Source organism: Choloepus didactylus, chromosome 4 (assembly GCF_015220235.1).
Source record: "Choloepus didactylus isolate mChoDid1 chromosome 4, mChoDid1.pri, whole genome shotgun sequence".
NCBI lineage: Eukaryota > Metazoa > Chordata > Mammalia > Pilosa > Megalonychidae > Choloepus > Choloepus didactylus.
The window spans coordinates 78557811-78581344 of NC_051310.1; the positions used below are offsets into that span (position 1 = coordinate 78557811).

The 23534-nt window shown below is 42.2% G+C and overlaps 1 protein-coding gene across 2 annotated transcripts in view; it reads right to left on the reverse strand.

Moving 5' to 3' along the window:
- Window positions 1-23534, reverse strand: part of LRRK1 (leucine rich repeat kinase 1) — a 162024-nt gene that overhangs the window by 59790 nt on the left and 78700 nt on the right. For both annotated transcript variants that reach the window (XM_037832894.1, XM_037832893.1), the window contains 2 exons: window positions 21384-21563; window positions 20820-20968 (listed from right to left, as the gene is read on the reverse strand). In XM_037832894.1, coding sequence (XP_037688822.1) covers window positions 20820-20968; window positions 21384-21563 — 329 coding nt within the window. The remainder of the gene's footprint in view (window positions 1-20819; window positions 20969-21383; window positions 21564-23534) is intronic.

Sequence of the window (23534 nt, forward strand, 5' to 3'; positions counted from 1 at the left end):
ATTTTTGTAGCATTGACACAGTGTTACTGAATTTATGGTCCATGTTCAAGCATTCCCAATTGTCCCCGAAATGTCTTTTATAACTACCCTGTGGCGCTATCTGGGATCTAGTCACGAGTCACCTGTTGCATTCGGTTGTCAGGTCTCCTTACTTTTCTTTAATCTATAAGAGTCCTCAAGCCTTTCTATGCCACTACTGTCATTGCCCTTTAGAAGGCAGTCCAGTTGTCTTGGACAATACCCCACAATCTGAATGTACCTGATTGTTTCCTAAAGTTTAGATTCATGGTAAACATCTTTGGCAAAAATCCCACCCAACGTTGAGTCTGTCCCATTGTATCTCACCCCACGGGGCGCCTGCTATCAAGTTATCCCCTTAATGGTGGGGCCAATTGTGATCACTTGGTTTAGTGGACTCTCTTATGCAAAGGTACATTCGACTTTTTGTTATTAATAACTGGTCTGTGGGGATGATATTCTGAGACTGAGCAAATATCCTGTTTCCTATATGATTTCATCCAGTAACTGGGTTCAGCATCCATTCTTAATCCTGGCTTGAATCAATCAATCAGTACATCAGTGGTTGCAAAGTGGGAAGTTCTCTAAAAAGTAAATTCCCCTCTACAGATATCACCTGGCATTCTTCTGTACAGAAGGGATTTCCCTCCCCCCATTTATCACAATGGACTCACAGATTGTTTTTCTAATTCAAAGTATTATTACCATGATTCCTTTTGAGGCTCAAGTTATCCCCAATTTGGCCAGTGGAAGATGCATCAAGCTGGCTCCTGGGCTCCTTTGATAAATCCTTAACAGTTGTGGGGCACGTCCTTGCTTCCTGGCAAAGCAAGTTGTACCAGTCTTCCCTTGTACTCTCCAAGCTCCAGCTCTGGAATCAGCTGATTCCCTTTAGTGAAAGAGGGTATTTAGAAACCATGATCTGGGAGTTGGGTGTGCTCATGGCTGCTGGGATGTCCTTGCTTTGGGCCCATTCATCAGACACAGCTATGTCTTTAAAACGAGTGCATTGCGATTCCTCCAATTCAAACCCAGCCACAAAGGGTTCTTCCTAGCCCTTCTGTAAGTCATAATTGTGTCACTCTTTACCTTGTTTTTGTCGGTTTTAATCTGGTAAGTAAGTGGTTTGGACCAGGTGATGTCCAGTCACTTCTGAATTCTCTCTGTGGTGAACTGTGGCCTCCCAAGGGGCCGAGGGGGAGATCCCTTTGGCAGCCTTGGGATGAGCACGATAGAGTCAATTCAAGAACAGTTCAAGAGAAAGGTCAGCATGTGGGTCTTCTCGAGGTCAAGCCAAAGAAGACCCTCTTCGGGGCCTGGCTGCCTTCCTTCCTGGGGTCCCTGAGATGCACCCAGGTCCCTGGGGCCCAGGACTGGACAGCTGGACACAAAGCCAAGGTGTTCAGAATGTAACATGACTCTCTCCACTCACCCTGTGCGGCCATACGGACATTAAATACTGCAGTGGTTCAGATCCTGAACTGAAATGGCATCTGAAGACAGGAGGGAAAGGAGGCTGGTTGGGTTTTGATTTTAAACAACGAATCTTAGGTGCCTATTGAATGTCTTATAGATAAACCTCTGCACCACTATCGAAACAACGGAAAAGAATCTCTGTTTACTGCTACATGAGCCAATTATGTAGATGGACTAGATGAGCTCCAGGCTTCCAACACAGACCAGCTTAAGTTTGCTGTCCTTACAGAATGGCAAGTTGACACGTCCTCGGTGTGTCCTCTGAGTCCAGAGCTGCCGCCTCAACTGCAGAAGGAGCAGGGGCTCTGCTTCGGCGTCACTAACTCCACAGGGGGCCTTGGGCAAGTTGGCAGTGGGGGTGGATACCTTCTCAGGCTCTGACCGGCTCGACTCCCCACTGATTTGGCACTGCCTCCACTCAGCCCCAGGGTTGCCTCCTCTGCAGAGGCTGGCAGTGTGGCTGTCCTCGTGGCCCCAGTATCCAACTGTGCATGCCTCCAGTGCGGTCTGGTGGCCTCCTCAGTGCCACATCATGCCCAGCACACAGCAGACACTAAAGAAATGTATGTGTTAAAGAGTTTCAAGCCTCTGGGACCTGTACTCCATCCATTCTGCACACCTCTAATCAGATCGGGCATCTTAAAACATCCAGATCTGCTCAAAACCCCCAGGCACCTCCTCCTGGCCTCCCCACCACACTTGGAGCCGAACACCTGAACTTCTTCCCCTGGTGGACTTTCACCTTTACCCTCTGCCTCCACCCCACTCACCCACCTTCATGTCTCCCCACCTCCCCACGATCTCCTGGTCTAGATCATTTAAACTGAGACGCTGTCTGCATTTCTGTTAGCAGCTGGTTCAAGGGGATAACAATTTGTTCTGGATAAAAGAAAACAGGGCACATTGAGGGACTGGGGGAAAATGTGGAAATATTAAACTTCCCCACCTGGGGAATTCCTGATACTCTTGCAAGCACTGGGGACCACCAGCTTGGAAGGCTGAGCCCTCGATCTTGGGGCTTGCCCTTATGAAGCTTGTTACTGCAAAGAAGAGGCCAAGCCTACTTATAACTGGGCCTATGAGTCAACCCCAGAGAACTTCTTTGTTGTGTGGATGTGGCCTCCCTCTCTATGCCAACTCTGCAGGCAAACTCAATGCCCCACTGCCCTCCCCACTATGTGGGACATGACTCCCAGGGGTGTAAATCTCCCTGGCAACATGGGACATGACTCCCAGGGATGAGCCTGGACCTGGCATTGTGAGATTGAGAACATCTTCTTGACCAAAAGGGGGAAGAAAAATGAAACAAAAAATGTTTCATTGGCTGAGAGATTTCAGATAGAGTCAAGAGGTCATTCTGGAGGGCATTCTTATGCATTATATAGATATCCCTTTTTAGTTTTTAGTGTATTAGAATAGGAAAAGGAAATACCTGAAACTGTTGAACTGTAGCTTATGCGGTACGACCATGTGATTGTGAAAACTTCGTGGCTCACACTCCCTTTATGCAGTATATGGACACATGAATAGAAAAATGGGGACAAAAAGTAAATGAATAATTGGGGGAGGAGGGGATGGGGGGAATGGGTTGTTCTGTGTGTTCTTTTTAACTTCCCTTTTTCTTTTTATTCTTTTTTTTTTTTGGTAATGAAAATGTTAAAAAACGGAAACTATGGTACTGCAACCGTAACATTCTTGGAAATTCCCTGTATAACTACTCGTTTAATTGTACTTTGAATGTTATCACCTTTTTGCATATATGTTATATTTCACAATAAGGAAATAACTGAAACTGTGGAACTGTAACCCATAATATTCTTTGAAATCTGCTCTCTAACTACTTGTTAAATTGCACTTGTAAAGGTATCACTTCTATGTATTATATTCCGCATATTATATGTATTCTATTAAAAAAATACAAAACAAATGGATTGTGGTGAAGAATGTGCAACTGTAAGATGCTACTGGGAACTACTGATTTGTACACTTTGGATAACTGTATGGTATGTGAAAATATCTCAATAAAATTGCATAAAAAAAAAAGAAAAGGAAATGGGGCATGGGGCACACTCTTGGAGCAGGAGACCCAAGGTGGAGCTGAAACCGCCAACGAGATTTCGGTTCATAAAGAACCAGGGTGCTCTCGGTGAATGGATGACCCAACTCTGAAATCCCCTCCAAGGTGCGGGGGGCCTGGAGGGCATAGCCTCGCCGCTGGGTGCGGTTGCTCCTGTGGAATGTGGAAGGGGCTGAGATAGGAGCATGCAGTGGGCAATGGGAATGTCGGTTGGGTCTGGGGCTAAGGGAGATTTTGCCAAAGCTTAGTCCCAAGCTTAAGAACTGGCCTTTTTTCGATGGTGGCTGTCATGAGGTCAGTAAACTAGGTGGGGCTGCTCTCTGTCTTCCCATTCTGTCCACGATTAAGGGGAAAAAAAACCCTCTGGCCTCTGCACCCTGCTCAGGTTTCCTCTCTCCTGGAATTCATAGCCCTTCCCTCCTGCCTAAATCCTATTATTCTTGCAGACCAGGGCTCAAGGACAGCTTTCCTCACCCAGATGCTCTTCTCCCAGCGGGGCACTTGTTGCCATCCCATTATATAGCAGTATGCCATCTCGCTCAACTTCTCTGTTCAGACATTTGGTAAATTTCTCCTGAGTCCTGCTGTGTGTAAACCATTTTGTCAGGAATTGAGGTGCACAGAAGAAAGGGGTGTGCATGAGAGTGTGTGAATGGATGTGTGTGCACGTGTGTGGTGCGTGCATATGTGTGCATGTGATGTGCATGAGCACACGTGTGTGTCATGTGTGTACATGTGTGTATATGTGGTGTGTGCATGTGGTGCATGTGTGCATGCATGGTGTGTGCATGTGTGCCTGTGTATGATGTATGCATGTGATTGCATGTGCACACATGTACGTGTGTTGTGTGTGTACATGTGTGTACAGTATGTTTTGTGTGCATGTGGTGTGTGTGTGCATGCATGGTGTGTGTGTGTGCATGCTGTGTGCATGTGTGCCTGTGTAATGTGTGTATGTGTGTGTGGACACATGCATGTGGTGTGTGCATGTGGGTGTGTATGCATGTGTTATGTGTGAGGCATAGAGTGTGTATGCATCTGCATGTCCGTGGTCTGTGTGTGCACATGCATGCTGTGTGGTGTGTACACGTGTAGAATGTGAGTATCTGGTCGCCCTAACTCTAGTTTCTTGCCCTTCATGGCCTGTGAGCATGCTATGTTGACCACAGGGCTAAAAAAGCCCTCTTGTAGGGGAGGCTCATGGGCTTCCTTTGGGGAATCATTTTATAGGAGGAAAACTGTAAATAAGAAATGAGTGCCTGTGTGCACCACTGACTTCCCCAGGCATGAGGCAGAGTAGAAAGCAGATGCTTCCAGTTTCTAGAACTGAGCTCTTTCTAGGTCTTACACCCACCCAAGTTTCTTCAGGGCTGAAATATGATAAACTCAAGTCCTAGGAGAAGCAGAAAAAGCAGAAGTTTGAAAACATCAAGATGACACACTCGGAATGTAGACACATTTGCAAAATGATTTCTGGGCAGAATGGAAGTTGAAAAACTTGTAAGGTTTATACCTGGTCATGGGTTAGTTTGAAAACTCTCATTTACAAAAATTATTTTCTTTTTCATGCCTAAAGATTGCAGGGTGCCCATGCGTCTACCAAGAGGGGAGAGGCTGCACCGTTAAAAGGCCTGCATGCACAGTGCACTCGACATCTAAACATAGCCCAGCAAACCCCGAAGACTTCATTGCTTATTTGTGTTTAGTCCGAACAGAATCAAGATAAACATGATTCTTGGGGAGAGAAGCCAGCAATTGGATAATTAAATCCATGAACAATGAACTGCAAAATTAAAGACAGCTGGTTGCAGGGACCCATCAGTCCAACGAGGCAGCCCAACAACAGGGGGTTTGTTTGTGTTTGCCTTCAAGCACCAGCCTTTTATATTTCAGGCCAAAGTAAAGCGCTCCCCAGAAACCACCGTGGGATGACTTGTTTCCCTAAGTCCTGGGAGAATCTGATGGTTTTAAGGAGGATGCACTGTATTTAACGACAGTTGGTTCATTATCCAGGGTAGAATGCTTCTGGATAAGAAGGTTTTCCTTGTGCTGGGATGGAGGCTGCGGTCCAGGAAGGCAATTACCAGCCTTTTCACAATACCTCTTGATGCTGTTGGTGGTAAAACATTGAGGTGGATGAGCCACCAGGTCGCCATGACACCTCTTATATTTTTATATTGGTTCAACCCTTTTTGGTTGAAGAGAAAATTGTTAAATGAAGGGCTGGACTATACAATGCTTTCAACCAGGCTTAAACCTTCGGAGATGTGGGCTGGCAACTGGATCCAGCAACACACACAAGGCTGGGCAGGGACACCTTGGTAAGATTTTCCTTATGGGAAATGTCAGGTTGTATATATGGCAATAGAATAAAATTTAAAAACAATCCATGGAAGTGTGCTACACAAACAGGGAACCTTAAGTTTAAACTGTGGACTACAGTTCACAGTACAATCATAAAGATGTGCTATAATCATTTGGAACAAATGCTCTGTGTACACCCTTGCAAAGTGCTAATGATAGGGTGGTACATAGGAACCCTGTATTTTATGCATGACTGTACTGTAAACCCACAACTTCTCTAATAAAAAAAAAAAAAGATTTTGTAAGTTGGACAAGAGCCACACCAGAGTGGAGTTCTAACGTTACCACTCGCTAGGTCTTTCCTGACCCTACAGAGCAGAATTTACAGCTCTTCTCCCCAACTCAACTCATTCCTATCAGTTGGTCAACACTGGCTGACGTAGGTTAATCGTGGAAGAATCTTCCTCCTGCAGACTGTAAACCCCATTTATTAGGCAGTCAATAAATGTCTATTCAATTAAGTCACAAAAGTTAAAATAGGGGAAGACACAGAGGAGGTTTAAAAATAGATTCATGAATCCATGGCCTGTGGGAACCCAAGCCTTTCCTTTAATAGTTAGGCAGAGATTCCTGGGGTGATGGTGAGGGTGTCTTCTTGAAGCAACAAGTAAAACAAGAACCACACTGTTCCGGTTTGCTTATGCAAAATACCAGAAATGGATTGGCTATTATAAAGGGGGCTTATTTGGTTACAAATTACAGTCTGAAGGTCATGAAAATGTCCAAATTAAGGAATCAACACAAGTATACCTTCACTGAAGGAAGGCCAATGGCATCCAGAAAACCTGTTAGCTGGGAAGGCACATGGCTGGCATCTGCTGATCCCCGGTTGTGTTCCAGCTCCTCTCTCAGCTCCTGTGCATTCTTCAAAATATTGCTTTTGTGGCATTTTGTCCTCTCTTAGCGTCTCCAGAACAAACACTGGGCTACCATCTCCAAAGTGTCAGCAAAAATCTGCTTTCAGCAACCATCTCCAAAAGGTCTCTCTCAGCTGCAATGAGGTCCTTCTGTTTGTGAGCTCTTTTATAGGACTCCAGTGATTAAATCAAGACCCACCTTGAGTGGGTGGGGTCCACATCTCCATGAAAATAATTTAATCAAACAGTTCATCCACAGTTGGTTGAGTTACATCTCCACGGAAACACTCAATCAAAGGATTCCGACCTAATGAACACTAACATGTCTGCCCCCACAAGATTGCATTAAAGAATATGGTGTTCCAGTTTGCTAATGCTGCCATTTTGCAAAACACCAGAAATGGATTGGCTTTTATGAAGGGGGTTTATTTGGTTACAAAGTTACAGTCTTAAGGCCATAAAGTGTCCAAGGTAAGGCACCACTCGAGACACCTTCACTAGAGAAAAGCCATTGGCATCCAGAAAACCTCTGTTAGCTGGGAAGCATGTGGCTGGCATCTGTTTGCTCCCACGTTGTGTTCCACAAAGACATTCTCCAAAATGTCAGTGTCAGCTTTCAACTGTCAGCCATCTTCAAAATGTTTCTCTAAACTGCAGTTGCTCTCCAAAATTAGCTGCTCTGGGCCTTCTATCTGTGAACTCTTTTTTTTTTGGACGAAACATTTAATTCAAGGAAGAGAAGACCCCATAAAATATATTTTATCAGTAATCTTTGGGAGATTTCAGAAGATAATGCAACAAGAACAGATCACTATTCCAAAGAAGCAATGAGAGAAAGACCTCTTTCAAATTAAAAACATGATTGTCAAAATTAAAAATTATAGAGTCTGTGAACTCTTTTATATGACTCCAGGTGATTAAATCAAGGCCCACACTGAATGGGTGGGGCCACACCCCCATGGAAACATTCAATGGAGAGGTCACACCCAAACCAAAGGTGTCACTCACAGTTGGGTGGGTCACATCTCCATGGAAACACTCAGTCAAAAGCTTCCAACCTAATCAACACTAATACATCTGCCCCCACAAGACTGCATCAAAGAACATGGTGTTTTGGGGGATATAATACATCCAAACCGGCACATATGGTTTTTGGTGAGACATAACTAGCACACACATTTTGAAACAAGAAGGAACTAAAGGAACAACCAAACGGTCTCGGGGAAGCTGCAAAAGCAACAAGTGGGCTCGAAGTTCTTGCCAAGAGCAATGCTAAAAATGAAGAAGCTCAGAAGTAATGGCTGCAGGAAAGAATCTGTGCACTGATGCCAACAAACTGGGGGGTAAATTACAAGTCTGTAGATGCTTGGTGGCAACCCAAACCATCAGAGCAGGCCAGGTGCTACAGGGAGCCAGAAACCCAGAAGTTGACCAGCCCACCCTGGCTCATCCCAGTCTCCTCGAGCACATGGAGGCTATAAGGGAACAAGAACAACTTGAGCCTCCTCCTGGCTCCTGGGAGAAACCCTTGATGTGGGACTTGCAAACACCTACTTCCCTAGTCCCTACACTCTGGCAAAGACAGGCTCTCAAGAAGAGAGAGGTCATTGATAAACAGAGGGAGGCTGAGGATGGTGGACAGTGACTGGCTCTCTGCTGGCGAAGGTGAGGCAGCTTATGGGGATGTACCCAGGACAAGGACAGGGAAGAGAGGCCACAAGGCTGGTAATGGGTCAAGTGAGGTGAGGAGCAGAAGATCTGAGAGCCTGGAACATCCCATGAATGGAGCCCCACAGATCCAGAAAGGAAAAGGAAGTAGCACAGATTCCTGAATGCCAAAAATACGCCTGCTAGAGATAAGCAGATTAGGAATACAATAAAAAGACAAGGACAATGACAGTAAAAACAGTCATTCATTAGATAAAGGCTGTGAAGACTCTGTGGTAGAACAGGACTTGAGAGTAGTAAAGGGAGAAGGGGAAGAGAGAGAGAAAGGAGAGGACAGCCTTCCTTCTGACCCCGGAAGGGTTTACACAGTTAATAAAATGACTGAATGAGAGACAAAATGAAATCAGTTTTGGGAAAAGTATTTCAGCTAAAAATATCATAAATGTTAGAATTAGTCCTGGTTAGCTGCCAATACAATGCAAACAAACTTAGGATGGTGTATTATAACATGAAAGAGAAGTAGGAAGAATACTGCTAAACACCAAAAGCGTTAGCAGTCAAAACACAACACTCTGGCCTCCAGGGGCCACATTCAACGCCAAAGAGTCTGGCAGTTGGGTGGTGATGATGGTGACACCTTCTTGCACACAAAGCACTTTCACACTCACTCTTTCAACTGATCCTCCCTATAACTCTGTAAGGCTGGACACAATTGGTACATAAAGAACCCCAGGGAGGCGATCTGTTCTACAGTAACACCCAGGATTGCAATTCAGACACCCAAGGCGCAATCTGGCTCACCTTCACCTTGACAGACAGGAAAAGAGTTGACAAGAGCAATTTCAAAGGCCTTAGAAGAGATAACCAAGGCACCTAAATGATGACAAAAGCCACACAACCACCCAAAAATACGATGATACTAAATCTTTATGTCCTAAGCATGGGACAAAATGTGTATGAGAAAACTGAACAAAAATGCAAGAATCAGATTATGACAGATCAAAACTGCAAACAATGAATAGAGGAATTATAAAGCTATGCTCTAAAATAACTCTGGGAGACCACCAAATGGTAAGGTGCAAGAAATGAATTGTTTTAAACAATGCATAAACTTACCACATACATTAATTAAATTATGAGATACAAAGAAAACAGTGAATAAAAAAAAAGCAAGCCTGCTGCATATCTTGTATTTAGACAAAGGCAAAGTAAAGTTAGAATCAATAATGAAAGCAGAATTAAACTGTGTCCGATTATTTGGACATTGAAACACCCTTTTAAATGTGCTTTAGAGAAAAACCAATACACAACAGAATATTTTGTTTGGAACAACGCACACAGTTCACCAGTAAGGGAAAAGAAAAAGCACAACACTGATTCACCATCATGATGTAAAAGAAAAAGTGAAAACAAAATAAACTAGTCCCACCCCATTTAGAAAGGAAAAGCTAAAAGAATAGCAGGAAAATGAAAATAATTAGGCTAAGAATAGAAAAACCAAAATGAAGAAAAACAACGAAGGTGATAAATAAAACCAATTCTAGGGTTTTCTGAAGGAAAAAAAACCAACATTGATAATCAGTGAGAGAACTTTAAAAGAAGACACACCTGAATTACCTGGGAAAGAAATGCCAATATAAACACTAATATGAAAATCATGTTTAAATTATGGGAGATATCCTCAGCTTTCACTGACAGGCCAAATAACTATGCTGAAATAAAAAATTTACTTACAAAAATGCAAATTCTTAATGTGACACAAGAAGAGAGAAATCAAAATAATGTGCAAGAAACAGACAAATAAGGAGAATAAAGAATTTCCCTAATTCAATATAATTTTTCTTAAAGCAATTCTTTCAAAGAACAAATACTTCCTATGTTATATAAACAGTGCCTTAATACAGGACTTGGCTCATTTTGTTAGTCAAAACTGGTTGCTTTGCAAAGGCCATTAAGATTCTAGGCCAATTATGTGTATGCACACGGATGCAAACACTGAAACAAAATCTTTTCTAATGAATTCAACAGCTGCGCTCAAAGAATTAAGTTCTGTGGTCAAGTTCAGTCTTCATCAAGAAAACAATGGCATCACTTAGAGAAAACCATCAACACACCCTGCGAAGAAAAGTAAACAAAGTGGCCCACTTTCTTATTCTTTTCTTTTAATCAAATACCAAAAGGTATTTAATAGAATTTATCACTCTTTCTTCACTAAAACCATTGAAGATAGGTAAGGAAAGGTTTGTTCATTTGTTTGGTTTTGACCAATGCTGTATTTTTTTCCCACAGTATTACAGTCATCCTTTTTTTAAAAATAGGAAGCTTACAAGAAATCTCCCATAACTAGTTTCGACTTAAGAATTTCGCCAAAGGCTATTTGAGGAAAAAAAAAAAAAAGAAAAAGCAAGAAATTAAAATACCATGTCTGCAGTTAACTAAGTTAACTTAATTTACTCTTAAGAGATCCCTCAGTTTCCTTAACTTTTAAATAAAGATAAAAATTTCTACCTCAAAAGTTGTGTACGGGATTAAAGTAGAATGTTTGGCAAAATGTTTTGTTAATTATGAAGTCCTATGCAAATGGACAGGAGGTTACTTCACATGTAAAATTCCAACAATCTAGCCCTCCATTTACTCCTTTCTTCCATTCATCTATCCCTCCACCCATTCTATCCAGCCATTCATAAATCCACCCATTCTATCTATCCATCCATGCATCCCCATCCATCCATCCATCCATCATTCATTCCTTCTATCCATCACTCCTTCCCTCCTTCCCTCCCATCCATCCATCCATCCACCAACCATGCTTTCCATCGATCCATTGATCCATCCATCCATCCATCCATTCCTTCCATTCCTTCCATCCATCCATCCATCCATCCAAACATGCTTTCCATCCATCTTCCATCCATCATCCATTCCTTCCATCTGTTCCTCCTTCCCTCCCATCCATCCATCCATCCATCCATCCATCCATCCACCCAACCATGCTTTCCATCGATCGATCCATCCATCCATCCATCCATCCATCCATCCAAACATGCCTTCCATCCATCCATCCTGCTCCAGGCCCTGCACTGAGGGGCAAACACAAGGTGAGCAAAAGCAGCCAAAGTCCCTGCTTTCAGGACACCTCCAGCCAAGTGGGATAGATGACATTAAATAAAAACATCACCCAAACAGAGACAGGCCCAAACTCTGTTAAGTGCTATGAATAAAACAGACAGGAGTCTCTGAGAGATCTAATGGGGGCACTGACTAGGCGTGCTGACTAGGGAAGGCCTTCTGAGGATGTTGCGTGGGCTAAGGTATGGAGAGTCTCCAGGGGTCCTGGAACAGTGCTCCAGCCTGTCCTGAGGGGGGAGGCACTTGTGTCCCCAGCTCTGAGGCATCACCCTCCTGACACCGCAGGGATGGGACTGTTTCCCCCACCCCTGCATATTTTCCCCCCAGTGTCTCCTTCTTACAAATAGTAGTGCTTTGACAGCTTCTATAGTAATTATTTTTTTCTCTTGAATTATGTCCTAAAGGTATCTTTCAGAAAGGAAATACCAAATTCAGAACAGTTCCCAGGGGGAAAATAGTTTTATAGCTTGTGTCACACGATGCCAATTACTTTCCACACACATGGAACCAATTTACAGTGCCAGCAGCGAAGCAGTAGTGTGTGCCCATTTCTGAGTGATCCTGCCAAGTGTCTTACTCAGTATTCGTATTTATTTTTCCTGGTTTAACAGGTCTATGGCAGTACTTCCAAGTGTTTTTTAATTTAAATCGCTTTAATAGCCAATAAGGCTGAAGAGGTTTCCATGCCCTGATTTACAGCTTGTGTTTTCTTACGTGTAGATGAACTGTTCATTGCTTTTCACTTCTCTGGAAAGGAATCTGTGAGCAACACAACGGCAGGGGCTGTGGGTCTGGCTCGGTTGCTGGTGAAGCGCTCTGTAAACTCTGGCTGAGTTAAATTCAATTGCCGATGTTATCATTGTATCATTGATCTGTTTTGGATTTAAGTTTTTGTCAGTGTTTTAAAAACTGTATTTTCTACTGTTTTTCTCTTTATACTTCTATTTAAATTTTTATTTTACCATATATATATTTCTGATTTAATATTTAAGTACATTCATCTTATTTCTGACTACATATCTTTATACCTCTTTATATATCTTTAAAAATTTGAAATGTAATCATCTCCTTTTTAATTGGGACAAATGTGCTTTTAAATATATATATAGTTACATATATATATATATATATATATATATATATATATATATATCACCTGATGATATTTTAATGTTTAACTTTTTTACCTGTTGGGAATTTATCTGTTTTATCATTAAGAATCTAATTTTCTACACTGACGTTCAATTGTTCCAACAGCATTTTATAATGTTGCTTCTTATTCTTATTCTCTTATTCTTTTTTTTAATTCTGTTTTCTAGCTTTTCATGTGAGTTCAAAAGATAGTTTTAATATTTCTTCAGTCTCTATTTCAGTAATCATTTTCCCCATTTTCAGCTAGATATAAATGGTTTATATCACATTTAAATGGCTCTGTATCGTATTTTAAAACCTAGTAGGACAAAACCACTTGAAAAATTATGTGACACACTTGCTCGCTTATGGTACCACCTGATTCCTTGCCCCCATCAATTCTCAAGTTCTAGGAAGAATGAACTATTCACCGTGGATAGGTAAAGAATAGAAAGAAGGGATGATAAATGGGAATTGTTTCAGTTTGCTAAAGCTGCTGGAATGCAATATACCAGAAATGGGTTGGCTTTTACAATGGGGATTTACTAGCTTGCAAGTTTATGGTTCTAAGGCTGTGAAAATGTCCCAATTAAGGCATCAAAAGGATGACACCTTCCCTGAAGGCAGGCTGCTGGCATCTGGGACTCCTTTGTCACATGGGAAGGCACAAGGTCGGCATCTGCTGGTCCTTCGCTACTGGGTCATGAGATGCTTTTGGCTTCTGGTTCCAGCGGCTTCCTCGCTCAGCTCCTCTGGGGGCTTTTTTCTCTCTAAGCTCTCTCCAAACTTCTGGGGGTGTTTCTCTGAGCGCTCTCAGTTTTTTCTGTCTTTTATCCTCATAAAGGTCTCCAGCGAAAGGATTAAGCCCCACTGCAAATGGGCTGGGTCGCATCTCAGTTGAAATAATCTAAGCCAAAGGTCCCACCCATGATAGGTCTGCACCCACAGGAATGGATTAAAAGAACACGGCCTTTTCTGGGGTCCATAACAGCTCCAAACCAGCACAAGAAAGATTTGCTATTTGGAAACTAGAGAAAATAGACAAATGGGATAGAATGATTGCCAACTTCCTCATCAGGGCACAAGAGAAGTGGAATTGGTGGAAAATGTATGGCACAATCCTGAATTTGATTTCATGGCTTACAGGGAGCAGGGGAAAGGCATGTCTCTCCCTTGCACACGAGTGGGTGGTGCAAAGAACAGTCCCTGGGGAGTTGAGACCACTCCCTTACCTGGGAACTCAGAACTTCAGTTCCCACGTCTGCTAAGTGGAGATGGCACTACCAGCTGTGAGGAGGTTGCAAGGAAACCAAGAAGATGGTGATGGATGCGGAAATGCTCTGCAAAGCATGAGACCTTAGAACCAAATGTCAGGCCTCTACTAGGAAAAGGAGGCTCCCAGAAGCCTTCACTGTCCCTCAGGAAGGGCCGACAGCCAAGGGCCATCAGGCATTCCCCTCAAGTAGCACCCCACCCACTCAGCGGACTCAACGGGCTGCTCACCCGCAAATGCAGATTCTCAGATTCCCCAGTTCATGCAGACGGGGGAGGGCCTCTTCGGCTCCAGAAACGTGCTCGGACATGTTTTGTTATGCTCGGACAAAGACACAGGGAATGGATAGTGGATCACCATGAAGTTTTAAGCTACCTATGCCAGAGCAGATTCAAGAAGTAATAATAATATTATTATTATTAATCATAAATATTCCTCTCTTTTAAGGTTAGCTGCTAGATTTGGAGTCATTAGGGACATTTAAAAGGAAATTAATAATTTCCCCATTGGGTTTTTTCAAAATTAAGCTCTAGTGTACTTTGACAATTAAAACAGCCCCAGAAAGACTCACGGGGATGTAAATCTCCCTGGCAACGCAGGATATGACTCCCGAGGATAAACCTGGACCCGGCATCATAGGATTGAGAACATCTTCTTGACCAAAAAGGGGAAGTGAAATGAAACAAAATAAAGTTTCAGTGGCTGAGAGATTTCAAACGGAGTCAAGAGGTCACTCTGGTGGGCATTCTTATGCACTATCTAGATAACCCTGTTTAGGTTTTAATGTCCTGGAACAGCTAGAAATAATTACCTGAAACTATCAAATTGCAACCCAGTAGCCCTGACTTTTGAAAACAATTGTATAACAATGTAGCTTACAAGGGGTGACAGTGTGATTGTGAAAACCCTGTGGATTGCACTCCCTTTATCCAGTGTATGGCTGGATGATTAGAAAAAAGGGGACAAAAACTAAATGAAAAATAGGGTGGGATGGGGGGGGATGATTTGGGTGCTCTCTTTTACTTTTTTTTTTTTTTTTCTTATTTTTACTTTTTCTGGTATAAGGAAAATGTTCAAAAAATAGATTGGGATGATGAATGCACAAATATATGATGGTACTGTGAGCAGCTGATTGTACATCATGGATGACTGCGTGATATGTGATATGTGACTATATCTCAATAAAAGTGAATTAAAAAAACAAAACAAAACAGCCTTAGAGAGCCCTCTGGCCTGACCCTCTAACTGCTGAGGAGGACAAACTCCATGGTTTCCAGGACCTGGTTAAGTCTTCCCTGGCTTTCTGCATTTTCCCGCTCCTTTCTGGTGTGAAATAACATCAAAGCATTATTACTCACGGCAACTGAGTTAAACATTGACAGGATATTCACCCAAAACCCCAGCCATCACATTAAAGGGTCAGGAGAGAGCTTGGCAGCTTTTAAAAGGTGCACTGGCTGGCCAGGGAGGCATCTCTGGCCAACTCTTATTTTGTTCTACTTCTGTTTTTCAACAAGTGTGTCCGAGTGGGCTAGTCCATGCACGGTGGCCTCTTGAACTCTGCTTACCCAAAGATCAACAAAACCTCAGGAGTCAGTTGCTAACAGGGAGCCCCGGAAAATAAAACTGGGTTTCTCTGCAGTCCCCTTTTGCCAGCATAGCTAGATTCCAGCAAGCTGACGTGCAGAAGTGCTGCGGAATCTGGACCAGCAGGACTTCTGCTAAGATGGCAATTAAATGAAAAAACAAACAAACAAACAAAATGTGTATGACAAGGAAGCCATCAACAGGGCACCAGAGGCAAAGTCCCTGCCCTCACGGAGCCAACTAGCTGGGTGTGGAAATAGAGCACAGACATAAGGACAATTAAATGCAACACAGCCACCCTAGAAGGGCACCATGTGGCACGTGACTAACCCCTGGGAGAGGCAACCCCTCCCCACCCACACAAGTACCACCCTGGTATTCTTATTGCAACAAGGTCACTGTTGCAAATCAAAGTCCATGGAGTTTTCAGGCTATATATACATGTTAGCAAAGTACTTTCTAAAATGCTGACTGCTCTCTCATGCTCTGAACCACAAATGTCAGTTCGATCCCTCTGGACACCTGGAAGGCAGGAGCACTTACCTCTGGCTCCTGAGTGGCCATTCCTTCCCTCTGGGCAGTGTCCCTCTCTTCTGCCAGCAGCACAGAAAGGAACCTCCAGCGCTATTTATGGGTTGGAGATCACGGGGCAGCCAGACACCCCCCGCTCCAAGGTACTTGCCTTTGGAATTCACTTTAATAAAATACCACCTGCTTTGGGGAAGCCCAACGAGTCCTTCTGACTCAGATTGAAGAGTAATTTCATTTTCTTTTTTGACTCTACCCGGAAGAGCCATGGAGAAGAAAAGCATCATTGCCACTTTTTTATTTTCTCATCTATGAAATGTAATCATCACGTTTCTTGCTCAAGGCCCATCTTGGCAAACATAGCAGGGGGCTCTCATGCAGAAAAAAATCACCGACATAGATGCCAACCGTTTCTGCTTTTCATCGTAAGCCAAGAAAATCTAAGTCACTGGCTCTCAACTGTGGGTGCATGTTGGAATCACCCAGGGACTTTTAAAAATGACTGGTGCCCTGGTCCTGCCCACAGAGGTTCAGATTTAATAGGTGTAGGGTGTGGCACGGACATTGGGGTTTTTCAAAGCTCCCAGGGGATCCCAATGTGCAGCCTTTACAGAGGCAGAGAAACAAGGAGCTAATAAGGGGCAGTTCACAAATCAAGAGATGGAAAAAAGCCCCATAGTCAGGAGACTCAGGCTTTGTTCTTAGCATTTATTAGTGTTTATTATTGGCTGTCCTTGGACAAGTCACATATTGTCTTTAAACCTCGACATTTTCATCTGTAAGATGGATGATGTCCTCTGAAATTCTTACCAAGAGGTTGTGAGGATCAAATACAATCAAGGAGTGGCAGGAAAAAAACTCAGCCCTAAAAAATGTAAGGTCAAGTGATCGCTGCTTGCTTTTGCAATTTGAGGCTAACAATTATATTAGCTAGTATTTATTGAGTGCTTACTGCATGCCAGCCATTGTGTTAAGTGCACAGCTGCCCTCAGAGTAGAGACTATAATTGTCATATAATTATATGATCCTATTTCATAACTGAGAAAACCAAACAAGGCACAGAGAGGTAACGAGGTACAGAAAGTAGAATATCAGCATTCTTTAACACTAGGAAACCAGCAAAAATAAGGAAAGGGAAAAAAGGAAATAGCAATGAATATAATGAAATAAGATGGCAAGACTAAGCCAATAATGGGTACCACACAATGGTGAATTGGGTAAATTCCTCTTTCAAAGAGATACCCTTAGCTGGGATTACAAAATGAAATCCAGCTGTGTGCTGTTTTCAAGCAATGTCTACGACACAGAGATGAAGGAAAACTGAAAATGAAGGGCCAGGCAAACTTATACAAGGCAAAGAAAAAGAAGCCAACATAAACATCAGACAAACCCTGATTCAAGGACAGAAGCAGTCACGAGATTAAAGGGGTATTTTATATAATGAAAATAGATATTTATGGGTAATGAAAGCTATAAACCAGATATATGAAGCAAAAACTTGTAGAAAAATAAGAACTAGATAAAAATCGGGAAATTATATATATACACACACGTGTGTGTGTGTGTGTGTGAGTGTGTTTCAGATTCTGATAAAGAAAGCCAGCACAAATAGGAAGCACATAGAGGACTTGAATAATGCAATCAACAAGCTAAAACTGGGGGGAAAAGACTGCAAATAGACAAATATTCAACTCCAGAAATCAGAAAAAGAACTAGAACAACAATAGTTAGCTATTAGCTAGGCATCGTTATAAGTACATTACAATGCCTGGCAACATTTGCATGTTACAAAGATCATCACATTTAATTGTCAAGCATCACTCTGAAACCAGTTGCTCTTTCTGTTTTCCAAATGAGGAAACCGAATTACAGAGAGGTGAAAGGGCTAGATGAAGGCCTTAGATTAGATCCAGGAAGACTCATGCCAGAGCCTTCCATTAACCAAGACTTGAAGATGAAAGCTAAAATCAATGAAATAATAAACCAAACAAATCAAAGAAAACATAAACAAAATCTAGCAAGTTCCTCAACAAGACCATTAAAATATAGAAACCCCTGGCTGGTCTGATTAAGTTAAAAAGAGGAAAAGTAAAACTATCTTACATCATAAATGAAAAGGGAAATATAACTTACTGATACAGAAGCAGAAGAGAATAAAAGAATTATGAGAAAAGCATAAGTGCAACATCATGACAGCAAATCCAAAAATCTAAAAGAAATGGATGATTTTCTACCAAAATAAAGTCTACCGAACTTCACAAAAGGGAAAGCAGACCACCTGAATTGACCAATGATTTCAAAAGAAGTTAAAAGAGGTAACGCTCCAGACTACTAAGTTAGTTAAGGACAATTAACTTTAGTAATAAATAATTCCTGTTAAACTTCTCCAGACCATAATAAGATGGAGAGTTCCCTGAATCATTTTGTAAAGCGAGCCTAGTATTATTCCAAAACCTCATTAAAAGCAATTTCCTAAAAATAGTAAGATTATAGACCAATTCATTTATAAATAATATAGATGTAAAAATTATAAATAAAATATCAGTAGGTCAAGTTCAGCAGTTAAACACATACACACAAAACAATTAGTGTTTATTCCAGGAATTCAAGGTCCAGTCAACATCTATCATCATAATTCATAACTCATTTTAAAGTAGAAAAGCTATGCAAATATGTCAATAGCTGCCAAAAGGTTTTGACAAAATTCAGCAACCTTTCCTAATAAAAACTCTAAGCAAAAAGGAATACATGGAGATGACCTAAATATAACAATAGTCTATTTATCAAAAACTTAAGAAAATGCCCATAAATTGCCAATTGTAAATTTCCCTCAGAATCAGAAATAAAAGAGATACCCGTTAACATCATGATTATTCAACTTTTGAAATTTCTAGTGATATATATGATAAGACATGAAATAAAATAAGCTTTATAGGTGTTGAAAAAGACAAAATTATTCTGAATTTGTAGATGACTTGATTATATACTTAAAAGTCACAAGAAAATCTACTCAAAACTATGAGAATTAATAGAGAAGTTGGTAAAGGGATGGATAAAACATAAAAAAAACAAAAGAGCTTTTCTCCATACCAGTAATATCAGGTTGGAAATGGAAATGGGAAAAATTTATATGTATTGCATTCAAACAGTGGTGAAAACAATATAAAAGGCACAAATAAATTAAACAAGACAGGCCCTGGATCTTTATGAAGAAAACTATAAAATGTCATTGAAGAACATAAAGCAAAAGCTGCACAAATAGAGTCACCGTGGGAAGTGGTCTAAATGGAAGACCAAATGTCTAATAACAGTCAAGACATCTTGAAAAAAGACAAGTAATGAGCAGAGAACTTGCATTTAAAGTGTTGTAAAATTTAAATGAAGTGCCTGTAATCAAAACAGTATGGCAAAAGAGACCCAGAGGCCAGCGTATCAGTACAGAGAAGTCCAAAATGTTTCCAAGTATATGTTGGAAAAAGTGACAGTTGGTAGCATAGCGACTCAGAGGAAAAATAAGCTTTATTTTAAAAAACAGTGCTATGATAACTGACCTTCCATCTAAAAGGGCAAATGAATTCCAGAAAACATAAAGCATAAATTGTAAGAAATAAAATTATTAAAATATTCCAGGAAACTCTAGGAGAATATTTATATAAATTTGGGGTGGAATCCTACATGTGTAACTCAGATGCCATAAAGGAAAATAGAGACATATTGGATTATATATTCTTTGCTACTGTAACAGATAGACAAAAGAAAAATAATGGATTGGGAAAAATATAGGCAACATGTATGATAAACAAAGGCTTTAGATCCCTAATATATAAAAAGCCTCTACAATGTGAGAGGAAAAAGACAAACAGCCCTTTAGCGAAAATAATCAACAAATGTTCACAGGCAATTTACACAGAGGGAACAGGTAATGAACATGAAAAAATGCTCAATCTCATTAGTAGTAAAAACATGGAAATTAAAAATAGCAGCTATCACCTTCAGCCATCAGACTGACAAAAACTAAAGGCTCATAAATATCTAATGATGGTCAAGGGATGGGCACATGGAGATTCTCGGAGGCTGCTGGTGAAAGTGTGAATCACTCCAGCTCTTTGGGGAAGTGATCCCAAAGCGGGAAACTATTAAGACTTTGATCTCAATAAGTAAATGCACCAGCACATCAGGTTATATTACAAGGAGCAAAATGCAAAAATAGTCTGAATGTCTACCAGTAGGAGAGGGGCTGAATAAGTTCAGCTACATTCACTCTAGAGATTTAAGGCAGGTATTTAAAAGAATAATGAGTTGTACGCCCATCAACTGATGTTAAGGGAGCCCTTGACTTGTCAAAGCCAACTTACAGCAAATGCATACAATGCAATATAAATGAGAAACTAACTAAAAACTCAACCCTACCTATGTTTTGTATGGGAAAAGGTATAATAAGCTCCTTCCCAGGTTGTTAAATTGTTTATTTGGGGCGGGGGGTGCAAATTAGCAATTTTTATTACAACTTTCAACGGTTTCACTTGTTAGAATAAGTATGCATATTACTTTTGCAATTGAAAAATCTAATAAAATTTACAAAGAAATTGTTAAAAAGGATGACATATTTGACCATTTTTTTTTGGGGGGGGGTGGATAAAATAATAAAGCTTTGACAAAGTGTACAGGGCCCAGAGCTGAGATCCCCAGGCTGCAGCCTGTGAGAACTCACCGTTTTCCCCGAACAACTGCTGGGCAAGGTGCTGGCTTCTATGAAGTACTTCCTGAGGAGACGTTTGCTGGGTTCAGGGCTGTCCAGTAAGATGTAGGAACAGAAGAAGGCCCCATGACGAAGCAAGAAAATGGCAATGTCTTCATTCCCTAAAGGAGCAAAAACCAAAGGGCAATGTCACCAATTGTTCAAAATGGCAGACTCTAATGTGCAAGACGGAAACTAAAAATAGACTTGTTCTAGTAGCACTTCTCTATCACTTCCTTTGAGGCATCAAATTCCTGTTAGTAAGAGAATTTCTTGTGGGGCTCTGCCCTTTGGGGTGCCTCATAAAACCACAGTTGGTTCCTCTCACCGGAATCCCCTTTCAGGAGCGGGGGTTGGGGAAGAACGAGGGAGGGTACAGATATTTTGAACAAGAAACCGAGAACAGCAGAAAACAGGAGTGGCCTGTCTCCATTGAGAGCCAGGGATGCATTTGGCGTCCTGTGTCTCCAAACGGCCATGGCTTTCGACACCAGCTGTAGAAACCCACCACAGACACCCTGGCCGGGGAGGACCCACCTGACTTGATGGCCGCATACAGGGGCAAGCGCACGATGACAGGGAACTCATTCTTCCTGACTGCGTAGCTCTCCGGGTCGGCCCCGTGTGTCAGGACAAGGAGCTTGACGACGCCCAGGTGGCCTCGCTGGCAGGCCAGTGCCAGCATCCAGTTCAGCAGCCGCTGGTGGCTGCAGGGTCCTGGCAGGAGAGCGCAGGTCAAAGAGGGTCTGATCAAACTTTCAACCACCCATAAACTCAAGCTATCCTGTGTCCAGCTGAAAATCACTTCTGTGCCATTAATAGTGTCTCTGGAACGGATCCTCCAAAACATACATGATGTTTCCCACATCAGGTTATAAACCCACCTGCCCTTGAGAAGCCAAGTGAAGAAAAGCAGGATTCAAAACAGTATACCCAGTGCAATCTTAGCTGTATGAACAATGCATGTGGGGAAATAAGGCTAGAAAGAATTGGCCCTGTGTTGCAGTGTTATCCCTCAGTAGAGGGATTTTGAAATGCACCCCCCCACACACACACCTTTAGAGTAGCATCACACGTTGGAGATCGACAGCTTAGGGTTAAAATATTTTAGCTGTGTAAATTTAGACAATTTTCTTGGACAAATTTCTTAACCGCTTTCTGCCTCAGTTTACCCATTGGAAAAATGGGAATAACAACACCCATCCTCCTAAATTTAATGTATGTCATGCACTTGGCTCAAAAAATGCTACCTCATGATGGTATGCTGCTTTGTGATTAGAGTGCTAACACTTTTCCGCATTTCCAAATTATCTGTATTCTATATGTATTACTTCCAAAATTAAAAAAAAAAGCTTTGATGAAAGAAATAGATCTACACTCTTTGTCCCCAAACTCTGAGGATAACTCCCTGAGAGAACCACCTACTTGATTCCAAGGTGAAACCAAGGGCATTGAATGAACAGGGACAGCATGGGTGGAACTGTCACAGTATCTTCAAGTTCAAAATAGCCCAGAGTCTTGGATCCAGCTGCCATGGAAAAGTGACCTCATCCTTGGCATTGACACTTCCATCTGCATCAAAACACTGTCTCATTTCCAGAGGCGGAAAGTCCTTGGGAACTCAAGTGTTCTCAATGGGGCCTCTCCAAATAGGAAATTGACCAGGAAGTGGAGGTGAGGTCAGAGAGGCAGGAGTTAAAAATCCTCCACAGAAAGCACTTGACTTAGTGCCTGGGCTGCAGCAGGTGTTAACAAGCATCACTTCTCCATTGACTGAAAAATCGATAGAGCCCCATTTTGGTCTCTACCACTCCTCCTCCTCTCCACCCCTGCTTGGGTAGAGATTCTAGGAATTAATAAAGATGTACTTCAAAGGCAGCACCCTCCATCGCTAAAAAGTCACACACCTCTCGTTTCCTCTTCTCGGAACCCTCCCTCATTCTCCAGGTGTCTCTTATATATTCTCTGGTCTTCATCTTATATTATTCCTGACAATAGCCCCATCTTCTCCTCCACTTTAGGAATTCCCAGGCGGCACGCAGTTTTGTCTGTCTCTGCACTTCCCACAGGGCACAGCTCAATGTTCTAGACTCAGTTAAATTCTCCCCAACTCTGTCCGAATTGAGCCAAATATAGGATGCCCTGGGTGCAGCTGAAAATGATGCTGAGGTCCTGGTAGGCTCCCAGCTCTGCCAAAGGAGGCAACCCAAGCCCATCCCTCGCTTGTCTGCCAAGTGAACTTCTACTTGCCCTGCAAGGCCTGGCTCAGATGTCCCTCCCTCTGAAGACCCCATCTTCCCAACCCAGAGAAGAACCATTCTCTGATGTGAACTCCTTGTGCAAATACCTCAACTCCAACACGATTACCTTTCAGGGTTACTCACTCCTGCCTCAATTTCCCCTGCTTGACCATGAGCCACCACAGGGCTGGGACCACCTTTTAAGAAGTCTCTGTGCCTCTTAGGTTCTTAGGGCTGCCCTGTCCTTGGCAAATGCTCTGTTGAAGCTAGCTGCTCCATTAGGTGAGTGAGTCAGTTGGAGAAGACTCTTTGGCTGGGACAGAAGCTAATCTTGGGGATCCCAGAAAAGAGGGAATTGGCTTCGGGATCCTCAAGGGTTTCCAGACTCCTTCCTGCCCTCCCATGTCTTGCCTGACCCAGTTTGCATCCTAAGGTTCTAAAACTGCCC